Here is a 15,650-nt window from a genome sequence, read left to right as displayed (position 1 = left end):
TTATATCTAAAACGAGTGTCTATACCAACTACGTATAATAATGCATGAAGATAATATTAAATGTTAAAAGCTATGTTTAAAGAAATAGAAACTACAGCTACACAATTAAAAAATATACAATTTACGTTTATATACTTGTTAAAACAATACATAGATGAACAATATTATATAGGTAGTTTGAATTTGCGCAGACGAATCATTGGCGTAAATAAGGATATAAGGATAATGATTTTAATCTGTAGGAGCTAAAATTACCCCTAATAGCTACCCATGTAGGTATACTTGGTATCGGTCGTCCGGTTGCGTCAGTTAAATTCGTCCGTAGCTGTGGGTACAGTACACATATGTGAAATATAATATTATTGACGATTGCAATCGCCATCGAATCACAAGTCAATTTTTTTCGTAAATTAAAGTACAATTTTGAGATACGATGAACAATTAAATAATAATTATGTATTGTAAATGAATTAATAGCTTAACTTTTTTGTTTGTATAGAGCTGCCACAGCGGCACTAGTAGAGAAACAGAGCAGCGAAATGTTGGAACTGATAAACGAGAAACGTAGCGAATATATGATGGCCGAATCGCTGTATTTGGACGACTCGGCAATACCAGACGAGACAGCTGAGGCGCTCAACGACAACGTGCAACCATACCCCGGCAAAGCGCCGCTACCGCCGTCGCCGCACGGCGTGGCCCAAGCAAAGTTTCAGCTGTACTCAGATCCGTTGGAGTTTGCACACATCGACCAGATTGCCATATCAGTAAGACATGTTTATTAAAGTTGCAGGCCGTTTGTCAACCAATATTTAAGTAATTGGCCTTGTTAGTAGGTACTACACAGTCGCACCTAAAAGAGCTTATAAATTCTAGCAACTAGAAAGACAATAATAGGTATATTATAGAATAAAAGAATAATGAGTTTGAATCGATTATAATATTTTTCTGAAACTATTTATAATAAACATTTTATAAGGAGTTTGAATAAGATTTGAGTATATATGCGTTTTAAACTGTGAGCCTTTAAGTCATGCTCTTTTTTTTCATCAAATATCAATAACTCTTTGTCGTATTATTTAATTTATTAAAATATTAGACAGGGCTTAATTAAAGTAATCAATTATATTTAAATAGGTACATAAAACATTCTTAGGATATAGAAATAGGTATAGTTTCTATAACAATTTTAAAAATAATTAATTTACAATACAAATCAGTAATATTATAATAATTATTATTATATAAACTTATATGTGAGACTAGAGTACCTACTAGAAACATAATTTTTAAAGGAAAAAAAATTGAACAGAACAGTTAATATTAGATATTATAGGTTACTTACTTTTTACATCGATATATTATAACGAATTGTAGCTTTCGTTGTACAAACAATAAACATGATAATATTTTAATGATTTTATTACAGCTACCTATTGTTATAGATTTAACTAATTTTTTTAAATTATTTTTGTAGACGTATAATCTATAGTAATTACTAATTAGTAGGTACTATAAAATACATACTATACAATATGTACTACAATATTTAACGATTTGGTCAAAATGCATATGCATACAACTATATTAAATGAATTACATTTTTATACGGTATTACACAGGTCAATAAACACAATAGTAAAAGCGATGTAGTGATAAAACTTAAATTATTTGTAGAACTCCAAAAAGAAACTATAGTATACATAATATTATATACCCGTAAAGTTATTTTAAAGTAACCAATACATTTTTGACATCTAAATCTTTTTTTTCATAGTAGGTACTATGATATTATTACAAAATACAAATCCTGTAGTCATTGAACAATTAATGACAACCAAGTTATACCTATTTAATTTTAATTTTATGACGAGTTATCTTTGTTTTTTTTTTTTACCTTATTTGTAAAAAAGTTTACTAGGTGAGATGATTAAAGTAGGTACAGTAGGTAGTATACATTATTTAACACTTCAAAAAGTGACAAAGCACTGTTTATAGACTTTGATGATCCTTTTCAAACTGTGGTTTCCGTTATTAAAACCGTTTTTATTTTCGATTCGTTCTGGTAGTTTTCAATGACAAGAAACATACAATAACATTTAGCGCTACACAGTAAGTTCCTTGAAAAATATTAAAAGGAATATATTTGACAGCAGTTTTGATGTGTTTATAAATTATATTTTATCCACTAGGTATAAAGATTTATGAACATCGTTATATATTAAAACGATTACCTAGCTGCTGTCATAACTAACTGTTAATCCTCGTCTATAATATTAATAATAACGTCATTATTTATGACATTTTAATAAATAAAAATAATACTATAATATAACTGAAAATCATTTAAATAGAACAAAAATAAATTATAATATACAATTTATAATTTATAAATTTAACGATTAAATAATATTATATATTAAATTGTAGCTGATGTATTTTCACAGGTAGCGCAAGAAGACCAAAAAACCTTTACAGATTTAGTAAGGATGTTGGTGGGAAAATGCGGTTCGGATATAGAAAAAGCCCGGTAATATATAGATATATATTATATTATATAATTATATTAACCAAATAGAAATAATAATAATAATAATAATAATTTTGTTGTAATACCTAATAATTATATAAGTATGTTATATTCAATATATTTAAATATAATATTACATTGGGAGTTCCTGTTTCCTGTCAAAGGTTATATTCCGATATTCGCCAAAAAAAAATTAATAAATAATTTAAGATATTTTTGAGAACCCCTGAATCTAAATCCATCAAATAGTAATAATTACGATGTATGCGCCTCATCTTGTTTTAAAGATATTCATTATTGCCTATTGATCATAAACTATCTGTATCCTATCTTACTCCTAATTATTTTTTGCATCTCATCATCTATTGTATCATTTTTACCGAATAATGCCATTTTTAGATGTACACAAATGTATAAATTTAAAATTGTTGAATATTAGCATAATATGTCCACGATTACATAATACCACTTCAATATTCTTCGACATTATAGACATTTTCTTAAATTTTTAGTTTACGTTGTCATAGATCATGATTTAAACTGACAGGTTCAGACTCATAGTGGACAATAATCCGTCAATTATCTGTGGATAACGTTGCGATGAAATAATAATAATAATAATAATAATAACAATAACTTATTAATAATTTACATAATAAATCTGTTTCTCCACTACAAGCTGCATAAGCCTATAAAAGAAGTAGATTAATCAAATCTGTAACTAATCATTATATCTAACCTGTAATTTATGTATGATTCTTTCAATAAAAAAAAATAAATAAATAAATAACGCGGGATACCTATAATTAATATAAGGGGTTTTCAAAAAATATCTTAAATATTTTTTTTTTGGCGGAAAACGGTTACGTCTATTACATTTGGGTATTATTATAACTGCATTTAATTTATTTCATTAAAAAACTGATGTACGAGTATATTTAATTCGTACATAAATAATAAATACACATTCTATATGCTTTACATAAAATAATATTTTATAATAACTGGTGTCATAACTTTTGTTATCTAGGACAATTTTCCGATGGATTACTGTCAAAAACTTGAATACAATGAATTTCGATGACAATCTGAGGGGTGACACGCCAATGGGTCTACTCAGAGGCATTAAACACGGAACGGAAAGTTACCATGTATTATTCAAACGATTATGCAGGTACGGTTACAAACTAAACTAAGTATATTGGTCTTTATGCTATAAATGTATTTAATATTAAGCTTAATACTATTATAAATTATTTAATGTTTAATTGATTACGGAATACCGTCTAAAACATTTAGGGCCCCTATATTTTATTAGCATTTAATATTTAACGTTTATTTATCGTAATTTTACTTTAAACGTAATTGATATTTTTTGTGACGTACAACGCACCTATATTATGTTTTAACTTTATACTATACATTATTCAAATTCCTATTACCTGCTATATATTCCTATTTAAAATTTATAACAAATTAAATGTGTAGTTATGCTGGTTTACACTGCGTCGTTATCAAAGGATACTCGAAGTCGGCCGGCTACCAGCCAGGTGTTCATTTTGAAGACAGTCGATTCCGAAACTCGTGGAATGCTGTCTACGTTGCTGGTGCCTGGCGTTTTGTGCAATGTAATTGGGGTGCACGGCATCTAGTCAACGCCAAAGAAGTACCCAAAGTAGGAGCCAAAGGGAAATCTGACAGTCTCAGGTTAGATACGAATTATATTTTTTTCTGTAATACCTAGTAAATTAACTATGGAACATATACGAAATTTATTTTTATTAGTACTTACTTTAAAAATTGTAATAAATGTATTTTGAAATACCTAAATGAGGAATTACATGTTCACCATTAATTGTTTGTTATTGTCACTAATATATTATATAATCAATATAATTATAATTGAGTTAATATTATAAATATTTAATTTAATTTATTACTATACTGGTCTATAATTATTACTTATTTTAATTTCTCAATGTGTTTAAAAACAAAAAACAAATACTTGCTTTAAAAAAAAATGAAATTCCTATTATGGTATACATGATATATATTTTTGTTTAATTTTATTGATTATATACAATACAATAATATATAATAATAATTTATATTCAATACTTATACTTTATTTGCTAGATATGAATACGACGACCATTACTTCCTAACGGATCCACGAGAGTTTATCTATGAATTTTTTCCACTGCAACCCGAATGGCAGTTACTCAAAAATCCTATCACTCAACGAGATTTTGAGGATTTACCGTTCGTCAGGTCTCTTTTCTTTAGATACGGCCTTTACTTCCCAGACTCCAACACAAAAGCTGTCATGTATACAGATGCAACAGGTAATTTATTATGACTTGATTACTTTTATGGCGGTTAGTTTTTATATTATTTAAAAAATAAATAAATAAAAATTCAAAAATACAGTAATGTGGGTGATTATAAAATATGTATTTATATAAATATATTAATTCGTATTATTTAACATTTTAAATATTTGAGTTTAGAATATACTATATAGATATAAATGTAAAGTATAGTATGCTTATAAGTATTAAGTATAAATATGTATTTATATAGGTGCTTTATATACTCTATTTATTGTCTTATATTATAAAATGGAAATCTATTATAAATTAAGAAATTACAACACTGATTAAAAAATGACTAGCTTAGGTTCGGTTAGCTAAAATATTTAATTTAAATTTATTATTTCATTAATTCAAAATCATGAAACAAATAATTAAAAAGCATTTATTTTTACATGTTCCATTAATTATGTTTTTTATAATACATATTTATTTACAATTTTAGCAATAATTTTTTAAATAAGTATAATTGACTTTTATGACTCTATGAGTAATTTCTTCGTCTTGAAAAATAACTTCTCATTGATTAAAATATCTGAAAAATATTATAGTAAAGTTTAAAGTTATGGACTAAAATTCCCAACATAAATTTTAACGCCAAATGATTATCCATAGCCATGCTAGTTTAATATAATGACATTACGTCTATAAAATATAATATTAATTATTAATGATACAATAATGTAGATAGATATACCTGAAGTATTATAAATTATGCAAATTGATGTCGTCTCGCAACACGCTACACTTATTATACTTATTCCTGTCGAATTCCACGCAATTATAATAAGACTTTCGTCAACCTAGCGATTTCTATAATAAAAAGCGTAGCAAATCGACAAAGTAAATTGTATATATACATATACATAAGATCATCAAAAGTGGATTTCTATAACGACAGTATATATACCAATGATACAGTACTTTTTGCGTGGCATGGATTTGTTTTATTTTATATACCGGAAAGACTGTTTAATTTGTATACTAAATAAACGCGCGTGTATAATACTTGTATATTTAATTTTTTTCAAATATTTTGTTATATTTTCAATATAGCCCACGCGTGGATGCAATTTAAAATTAATTCGTTTTTGTGACCATCATTGGATGGACCATAAATTAAAATACGAGTTACGCATGTTTTGAAGGCGTTATGATAAAAGAAATAAAAAATCTAATGGTGTTAAATATAAGTAGATTTGTATGGGTCTCAAACGTCAAACACATAATATATGATAATATATGCATTTATGTATAGTATTATATTAACAATAATACCATATAAGTATATTATTGGTTTCCTCGGACCTTAGTCAATTAGTGTTGAGATAATTATTTTGGCGAGTCAAGTTCTAATAATTATGTAAAGTAATAATCATATTCTATCCGGTGCAGCGGTTTTCTAATGATCGTATGGACTTCTTTCGGTGTATGCGATATTGCGGTGTCCTTAATTATAACCGCGTTACATTTGCCTTCGTGCAAAACTAGGAGGGCGTGAAAATATTCAAAACTTTCCCTAGAGGCGCACCTGAAATTCATAAATTTAATATTTTAGGAGCTGCCACGGTAAGAATAGCAATACCGACTAACATGCAATCCAACCTGATATTCCACTACAATTTAAAATTCTATGAAAGCGAAGGAGACACATATGATGGAGTGAGCTTGAAGCGTTTTGTCATGCAGGTAATACATAAAACGTTTTGTATTTTTTATACAAAAGTAACTATGTTGTATAACTATATTCCAATACTCCATAGGGATATATAGAGTATAGTGTTCAGATATTCATATTCTGCAAAGATATACAGGGCCGTCAAATGATTTGGTATTAATTTATTAAGTCAATTAAAATGTCCTTTATATTTTGAAAATGCCCCGCGTAAATTGTTCTAATCTTTAGAATTACTATAAAATGAAAACAATGAGAAATTATATAATTGTATGATACCTATATATTCATATTAGTTAACATACATAATTTCTAGAAAAACACTATATTTATCATTTTTCAAAACTCATGACTCATGAGTTTGCAAATGAGCATATAATAAGTTAATTTTATTACCCATTTTTGCCCATAGGCTATAGCTAACTGTGGATAATATTTTTTAAATAGTGGGCTCAGTTTTATACTTATTAACTTATTACAGTATATAAAAGTGTATCAATAGTTTTATTTTTAAAATCTGATCGAGCCATTATTATAATTTATTATCACTATATAGGTCTATCTATATAGTATTTATCTATCTATATGTTAATTGTATACCTACTCGTCTCCTTAATATTTGAAACATAATGTTATTTTATGATCATTATTGCGAGTTTATTATATTATATATACGTCTGTGTTTGTATGGTTCAAGTCTGTCCTGGGCAATATCGTGTCATTCCGCGTACACGCGCCCAACAGCGGGGCATTTCTGTTGGATATATTTGCCAATTCAGTGACGCCCAAGGAGTATCTGACTGGAGAGCCGATGAAATTTAAGAGCGTGTGCAAGTTCAAAATCATTTGTGAAGAATTGCAAACCGTCATGGTGCCGTTGCCGGACTGCGCCAGCGGTGAGTGGGGTCCTACAAAAGCCACTCGTCTCTTTGGACTCATACCCATATCACATCAGGTAAGCGTATACAATATACATATATGCATAACTTTAATGATTTTTTGGTAGATAGATATTATTCTGTAGGGTTCTATACTTAGTGCGCTACAGCTTAATAGGTTTTGCAAATTGAATAAATTACTACAATATTATTAAATTATATTTTTCTTAAATTCCCTGATTAGAAGCATATTTTCATAAAATATAATATATATATATATATATGTACATATTGATTAAATATAAATATATATATAATAATTAATAATTAACCACTAGGTACATAAAGTTTTTATAAGCAAAGTAAAAATTATAATCTATAATTAACTACTGATAATTTAACATTTAAATTGTTATTAGTAAAATGCTATTTTTCCAATATCTGATATGAATTCATCAACATTCTCAGAAAAGTAAATTTTTTCAACTATGCAATTTAAAATCAATATTTAATCGAATTTTCATTTGAATTTTTATTTAAATACATCGACATTTTCAAAAAAGTCTTCAACTAAACAATTTACAGGAAAAAGGATAATTCTCATTTGAAAAAAAAGAATGGTATGCAATATCTAAGTAAATAATAATAACTTTGAAGACATATACTTAGAAATTCAAAAAATTAATAGATGAAAATATACATGTTATATTAAATATTAAAATGAGATGGGCATTCTTGGTGAATTACCCTATATTACCATCATAAAAGGGAGGAATAAATATACTACCCTATAAATATATAGTATTATATTAGTCATGTATAGATAATAACAATTTCGTTTAAAGAAACTGCACTGTAGATCCTAAAATTGGGATTTTAATATTTCGATTAATTAATTAGCACAATCACTATAAACCAGTACAAATACGTTTATTTATATTATAATCTCATCGTTTTCTGTGCGCAGGACCCATTAGTGTTCGCTGGCCGGGAGTTGGAAATACAGTTCCGAATGTCGAAGCCGCTAACGGATTTCATGGCCACATTGCATAAAAACGGCGTGGAAGAGAAACGGCTGTCTAAATATATATCACACACAATCGTGGACGATTTCATCACATTCCTGATCGGGTTTCCAGAAGAGGGCCAATACGGTCTGGACGTGTACACGCGCGAGATATCGTCGCACAAGTCGGATGAGAATGGCCACCACAACCATCACCAGCACCAGCACCGGTTAGCCAACGGCAATGGCATCCACGGCGAAAAACACCTGCTCACCCATTGTTGCAAATACTTGATAAACAGTTCGAAACGAAATTAATATTACATTGATAACAAATATTGTATATTATATCTTCGTTTCTATGCATAAGCATTTATGGATAATATATTCCAGTACAATATTGTTGTAGGTATACGTATATAATTTCTAAATATATATATACGAAAATATAAGGTACAAAATATATTTCACGAATTTTAAATATAATATTTTTTTTTTTGTAAATTTCTGTCCATTATATTATATTTATATTATATTATAATATATGTTGTGTATATATTCTTAACGTTGGACAAGAAAAAAATAACGTAACATAATAATAATATATGCGATTCTAGCCAACTACCTATAACGTATTAATGTTAAATACGTAATATATATAATGATTTTTATTGTATAATAATAAAAGTTTTAAAACAAACAAGTACCGCGTAAACTATGTGAGGAGTTTTTATTTTTCTATACAATGTATAGTGTATACAATAATACACACATTTGAAAAAATATATGATGACAGTAAATTGACCTATTTCACCTATTGTTAAGCGTAAAAGAAATTGAAGTGCTTATTAAAAAAACTAGACAAGTCCACTTATTTACGGAATGAAACAAAGAAAAAAGAATTAAATCAAATTATTACCTACAGTAGGAGTCGAGTGTAGTTCATTATTGAGTAAGTTTGGAATGAGCTCACTGTAATTTAAGTTTTAAATTAAAATTTAATCTTAAACAATATTATGATGAACGAAGACGTTCAGCCTATATTACTAAGTATAGGATATAGATTATAGGTAGTTTATAAATTACCCAATAAGTATATACTATATTATAAGTGTATTATAATAATTAAATATTAACATTATAATTTCGGCATCAGTTAATTTGGGTAGAACACGATTGAGGTCGGTTCATATCGGCTAACCGCGGCTGTATCTTTTTTTAATAACACTATTGAGAACGTTTTTAGTGTCTTACCAGCTAACTTTTATGCAACATTGCCGCATTGATTAAAAATACAAAATAGTATATCCGATACTACATTTTATTATGATATATTATTATCATTTAATATAGATTTTTTTTTGTTATTTAAAAAATATACAAATATTAATTATTTATCAGTTTAAGATAGATTTCCAGTTAATTTAAGATACCGCATGAAGACATGAAGTCATCATATCTTTAGTTTTTTCAGACTCTTAGTAATGTTAGGAACCCTTGCACACACACTTAGATTAATAAGCATATTATACAATAATATAGTAGTGTAAGCAATATGATTATTTTTTTTTGCAAGCGACTGCGTCGCCAAGACAAAAACGTAGAATAAGTAAGAGTTAGTCGTGAATAAGTAGCCGATTCGTATAATACTGTGTTGTTAAAATATTCTTAATAATAAAATAATTAATAAAGAATTTTCTTAAAGTTAAACAGATTTTGTGTAGTGTTTTGAATACAACCCGTAAGTGAACGGACTCTTTTACAACATATAAATATATACCTTTGGGCCTTAACCGAAAGAGTATATAACAGTAAGAAATAATTGTAGAAATAACACGATCATGCTGATCATAGTCATTACTGGCCATGGTTTTGATAATGCTGTTTTTGATCGATTTCATTATTGTCACGGTTTGTGTTTGAGTTTCCTTCAAAACAGAAATCACTACATGTGTAGGAAGATGCTCGCTAAAAAATTAGATAAACGACAACGTCGCTCAAAAAATCGTTCCCAATCGTTTTAATATAGAGTACAAAATATTAATTCTTTGATTTGCCAATAATCGTTCTCAATCGTGTTATTAAAAAATAAAACGTTATCAATCGTATAACACCATATTTATATAATGCCGACTTATTGTAGAAAAATATGGATAAATTGGTGATTTAAATAGGAAATAGCGCAAAATTAATATAAATGTTTTATTAAAAATAATACACATTTAAGTTTCAATATTATTTATTTTAATATCTGCTTTTGTCGCAGGGCCGGATTTAGTGGAGGGCGATCGGGGCGATAGCCTCGGGGCCTCTACAATAGTAACTTCGGAAAAAAAATCTTTCAAATTACAAATGCACTGCACCCTGCCGTCCCGTCGAAAGTGGCCAATAGAATAAAAATAAATTTAACACTGATTGCCGATAGGTAATTCCGTGAAATTTTATGTCGCCAGCAGGTTTGTTTATCAGCAAATCCGGCGCGCCCTAAACCCCACCGTAGCCGCCACCGCAACCGCTTCTGACGATTGACGCGAACCCGCGAAAGCGCGATAATAATATTATTCGATTTTCCTTTTTCTATGTTTGAGTGGTGCGACATTATTATTTATTATTATTCAATATTTATATTTAAATGTTTACATTTTAAATAGCAGCAGCATAATACAATAATGCGTAACTACATATAATTGACATATATTATGAACTATATAGTAGAATTTACTTTGAAAAAAAATTGTTCATTTTATTTGGAAAATAATTTGGGGCCAGGGGGCCCCCATACCTCTAAATCCGACTCTAATTTTCTCTACTTTGAACTTGAAATATTTTTAAAAAATTCTTTATGAAAACGTACGAGGAACTTTGTATTAATTTCTTAAGATCTTTGATAGAAAGATAAGTTTTAATCAATATTTATAGAAATAAACTAAAATAAATTGAAAATATCAAATGTTAAAAGGGTTACTCTTTAGTCTCTTTAAAAATTATGCCATTTATAGGAAATTTTAATTTAAATATTTAATAAAAATTTCAAATAACTACGGTTATTTGTTTTGAATTATTTATGAGTTAAGTATATTCATCGCTCCAATCAGAATATAAAATTCCTTACAAGTTAGTGCAACAACCGGATTAGTACGTTACATAATTTAATTATTTAGTACCTATTTATATTTAATAGTTAATAGACTTATCTGCTGACTTCTTTTCTTCTGCAAGAATCAGGTAAGTCCAGATTTACACATCTGATTCTTACTGTAAATAATGGTCACATTTTAATAAAATAAGTAAATATAAAATAGAAGTAGTATGTAATATATGTAATAGCTTTATAAATGTCACTTATAACTTTTGTTTTATTTTAGATAATATAATTAATTTTTTCACAAATAAAAAAAAATTACTATGATGGAGAAAATTTAGATTATTCGCTCATGGGCATGCATGTCGGGGGCTCATAACTTCATTACATCATTTACATTTTTATAAAACATATTTAGAACTACATAGAATAACTAATAGTAGCTATACGTGTCTAGTATAAATTAAAATAATGAATAGGTAAGTTTAATTTTCAACTGATAAAAGTATTTTTTTTTTTTGAATAGTAGGTATCAAAAAGTGAACTAGTCTATTTTTTCAGCGAATACTTGAATTCACAAAATTAGAAACGTTATTTAGTATGTTTGTTTGAACAGTGACCGGTACAAACTATATGAGTCATAATATTATTATTTATTATTTTATAATAAGCTACAATAATATATAATATAAAAATACCATATTGTTCGGTTAATGATTTAAACAACAACCTACATACACAATTAAAATTGACTTAAATAACTATTATAGATAAAACATCAAGATTTAATAACAAAAATAGCTCAAATAGCTATACTAAGTAGGTACTTTGTCACTTTGACATTGTCAACACTAGGTAATTATTATTTTTGTATTGTTACTTATATAATCAAATGAAAACAACAACAATCCGACACCAAAATAGTTCATATAAAACTGGCATACAACACCTTAGTTCAGTCTGAGATCCAAAAGCAACAATGAGATAATTGCTGTCTCCCGGACACAATGATTTATTAATCAATAGGTTATATATTACCCTTACGTCATATATAAGTCTTCTTGTGTTGAAATTAATTTACAGTTAAGTTATCATTATACTTATATTTTATTGATTTTTCGTACTGCCTACATTCAATCGCCAATCGGGCTAGGGAATATTGTATTTTTGATTTTCACCGTACACGAAGATTCGTTATTGAACAGGTAAGTCAAATTCAAATAAACATGAGTTTACTAATAAGTAATAATATATACTTAATTGTATAGAATTTTTGGACTGAATTAATGAACAAACGCTTATCCAATTTTAAATTCTGAACGAAGCGTTAAATGTAAAATTTAATTATAAAAAAAATGTGTTACATTTTAATTTTGAAATACTCTAAATTCATACTTAAATAAAATGTGATAAATAAGTAAATAATAATAGTTCTTTTTATTTATAGTCACGTTCGTTCTTAAGTTCTACCCTTACGCATTAGGTAACGTTTTGTATACTATATAGTCTATATTCTATGTATAACTTATTTTTTTGTACTTGCAGATTTTATTTTCCTAGTCGAAATCGCAATGGCAACGTCCAACTTCAAACATGTTACCGGAGTCTGGAAACAGGAGTGTTCCAGTTCCGGAACCGCAGACCGAAATTCGAGAATTGTTAAACAAATTGAGTTCTATTTTAGCGATACCAATTTGCCGTACGACAAGTTTCTTCAGGCTCAGATCAAGCATGATGACGGCTGGGTGCCGATCAGCGTACTGTTGACGTTCAAAATATTGAAATCCATCACCAGAAACTCGGACGTGATCGCATCAGCCGTCAAGAACGCTGATGACAGTATCATGGAAGTCGACAAAACGGACAAAAAAATCAGACGTAAACCGAAAATCCCCGCACCAGTTCCTGAACGCAGTTTGTTCAAGGAAATCGTCGATCGGTCAATTTATTGCAGCGGTTTCCCAAGGACGGCTTCCGTGGACGAACTTTTGGAATTTGCCAAGACCTTTGGCGACAACGTCATTACGAAAACGACTTTTATGAGATTTAAGTCTAAAGCGTTTAAAGGTTCCCTTTATTTTACGTTCCGCTCTAAAGACGAGGCGGAAAATTTTTTAGAAAAAAAATCTGTTGAATACAATGGTGTTGAAATAGAGCGTATGTGGGAGAGTGACTTTTTAGGAAATTACAAAGCCAATAGCCCATTTAATTATGAATAATATTTATAATAATGTTTCGATATAGGTACATTATATTACACCAGCTAGTGGATCGGGAGTTCGCGACCCACGGTTTGAGAAACGTTGCCATACACACTACACATTATATACATTACATTATTAGAAACGTTAATTAAGTTTATTTGTTACTATAGTTTAATCTTTTTAAATACTTATTTGACTTATGTTTAATACTAACAACAAAAACAGCCTATACTTTATAGACGGTCAGTTATTTTAAATCAGTATGTCATTACTTGTTATTATACAATTTATACATAGTTATAAATATCTGATAATTATAAGTAGATATAACTAGGCACATATCTTATTAAATTGTTACCTATATTATGTTTTTTTATTTTCCAATAAATCATTTGGTTTTAAGAGCAATGATAGTGTAAATAGTGTAATGAAATCGTAACGTTATTTTAATGTTACGAATCACAAATTATTATAACTTATATAAATCGTAATTATTTCTTATAATTGATAAGTAACTACTTATCACTAATTACCCTACTAAGTAGGGTTCCATGTAATTTGGTTGCTAAAATAATATCCTATGACAAATGATCTGCTAGGTACATTTGACCGGTGTAAAAATATTGGTAAAAGAAATAATCAATTAATTAAATAACTAATATTTTTAAAAGAAATATAATTTTAATTTTTACAAATATTTTTTTTTAAGTATAAAATGTCTGGAAAATATAATAGGCAATTAATATTTTAAACATCATAATATAAAATTAAAATATTCTTTTAAATATGAATTGATTATTATTATTTTTTTACTGGGTGTTTTTAAGCCAGATGTTCAGATATTTTTGAACTGAATCAAAATTTGTTGTAGATTTAGAAATTCACAAATGACTATCTTTAAAAATATTAAGTATTTATGTAATTTGTATTTGATAATTTTAATAAGGTCTACAAGAAAATAATTATTTTAGAGTGATGTGAGAAAAAAAATGTTTTGACTACATTATTATTACTATTGCCTATTGAACTATTGAAGTAAAAATGTTGAAAAAGAGTTAGAAAATATTTTATATTATTACACATGTTACTAACAACATAGTAAAAAAATTAAAATTTTTACATATTACAATTTTGTTGGTTATAATACTTTTTTGGTTCAATATTACCAACAATCACTAAACTAGTATAAATACATTGCTATGTAAAACATAACTGTGTATTTTTATAATACCTAATTGTATTTGTATTGAGCATAATTATTTAAAAAGAACTTATTTTTTAAAAATTAATTCCTACATGACTACATAATTATCTACTATTATAGTTTTAAAATTAAAATATCTTTTTTGAGAGCTATTTTAAATACACAATTTCCGATTAATTAAAAAAAATTATATCGATTTATAGTGGCTATCTATATTTATTTTTGTAAGACATACTCAAATACTCAATAATTAAAAATATCTATTAAGCTGATTAAATTATAAATATTATTAAATATTTGTGTAATTTATTATTTTAAGAATAATTCCTAATAGTTTATTTAAATTGTGAACTCATAGGCTCCCACACGAACATACTCAGTATGGGCCATTATCTTCTTGAATAATAATAATAAAAAAAAAAATAGTGAATAGGAACAGGAAGTTTATTAGTTACAAATTCTACTAAACTACCTTATAAGTTAGTGTTAGTGGACCAACATTTTAAGAGATACCTAGGTGTATTACTTCAATTTTGACACTGTCCACTCCATATTACCACTCGTAAAACTTTAAATAGGTACCATTGTTTTTTTAAATACCTAATAAAATAAATAATAGGTAATAATTAATTAACTATCTATTGTTTGAAATTCAATTTTATTTACCTAATGAAATGTTTTGTACAGAAATTTTTAATT

At 27.4% G+C, this 15,650-nt stretch overlaps 2 protein-coding genes across 2 annotated transcripts in view; both read left to right on the top strand.

Moving 5' to 3' along the window:
* The window catches only part of LOC113548837 (hillarin), a 38,007-nt gene extending 29,060 nt beyond the window's left edge, over positions 1-8,947 (top strand). Inside the window, exons 5-12 of the mRNA XM_026949919.1 lie at positions 500-767; positions 2,448-2,530; positions 3,561-3,704; positions 4,019-4,237; positions 4,667-4,875; positions 6,461-6,591; positions 7,275-7,532; positions 8,423-8,947. Coding sequence (XP_026805720.1) covers positions 500-767; positions 2,448-2,530; positions 3,561-3,704; positions 4,019-4,237; positions 4,667-4,875; positions 6,461-6,591; positions 7,275-7,532; positions 8,423-8,779 — 1,669 coding nt within the window. The 3' untranslated portion in view covers positions 8,780-8,947. The remainder of the gene's footprint in view (positions 1-499; positions 768-2,447; positions 2,531-3,560; positions 3,705-4,018; positions 4,238-4,666; positions 4,876-6,460; positions 6,592-7,274; positions 7,533-8,422) is intronic.
* A 3,734-nt stretch (positions 8,948-12,681) lies between these two features.
* LOC113549512 (la protein homolog) lies at positions 12,682-13,983 on the top strand. The gene is made up of 2 exons (XM_026950849.1): positions 12,682-12,748; positions 13,089-13,983. Exon 2 carries the CDS (start codon positions 13,115-13,117, stop codon positions 13,760-13,762), a length of 648 nt encoding a protein of 215 aa, XP_026806650.1. The 5' UTR covers positions 12,682-12,748; positions 13,089-13,114; the 3' UTR covers positions 13,763-13,983.
* The last annotated feature ends 1,667 nt before the right edge of the window (positions 13,984-15,650 follow it).

The sequence above is a fragment of the Rhopalosiphum maidis genome, chromosome 1 (assembly GCF_003676215.2).
Source record: "Rhopalosiphum maidis isolate BTI-1 chromosome 1, ASM367621v3, whole genome shotgun sequence".
Classification (NCBI taxonomy): Eukaryota; Metazoa; Arthropoda; class Insecta; order Hemiptera; family Aphididae; genus Rhopalosiphum; species Rhopalosiphum maidis.
The sequence above is the reverse complement of the archived record's forward strand: the minus strand, read 5'-3'. Positions and strand labels throughout refer to the sequence as shown.

Bases quoted from the DNA above. Each gene is read 5' to 3' on its own strand.
- LOC113549512 (XM_026950849.1), top strand. From the start codon at position 13,115: ATGGCAACGTCCAACTTCAAACATGTTACCGGAGTCTGGAAACAGGAG.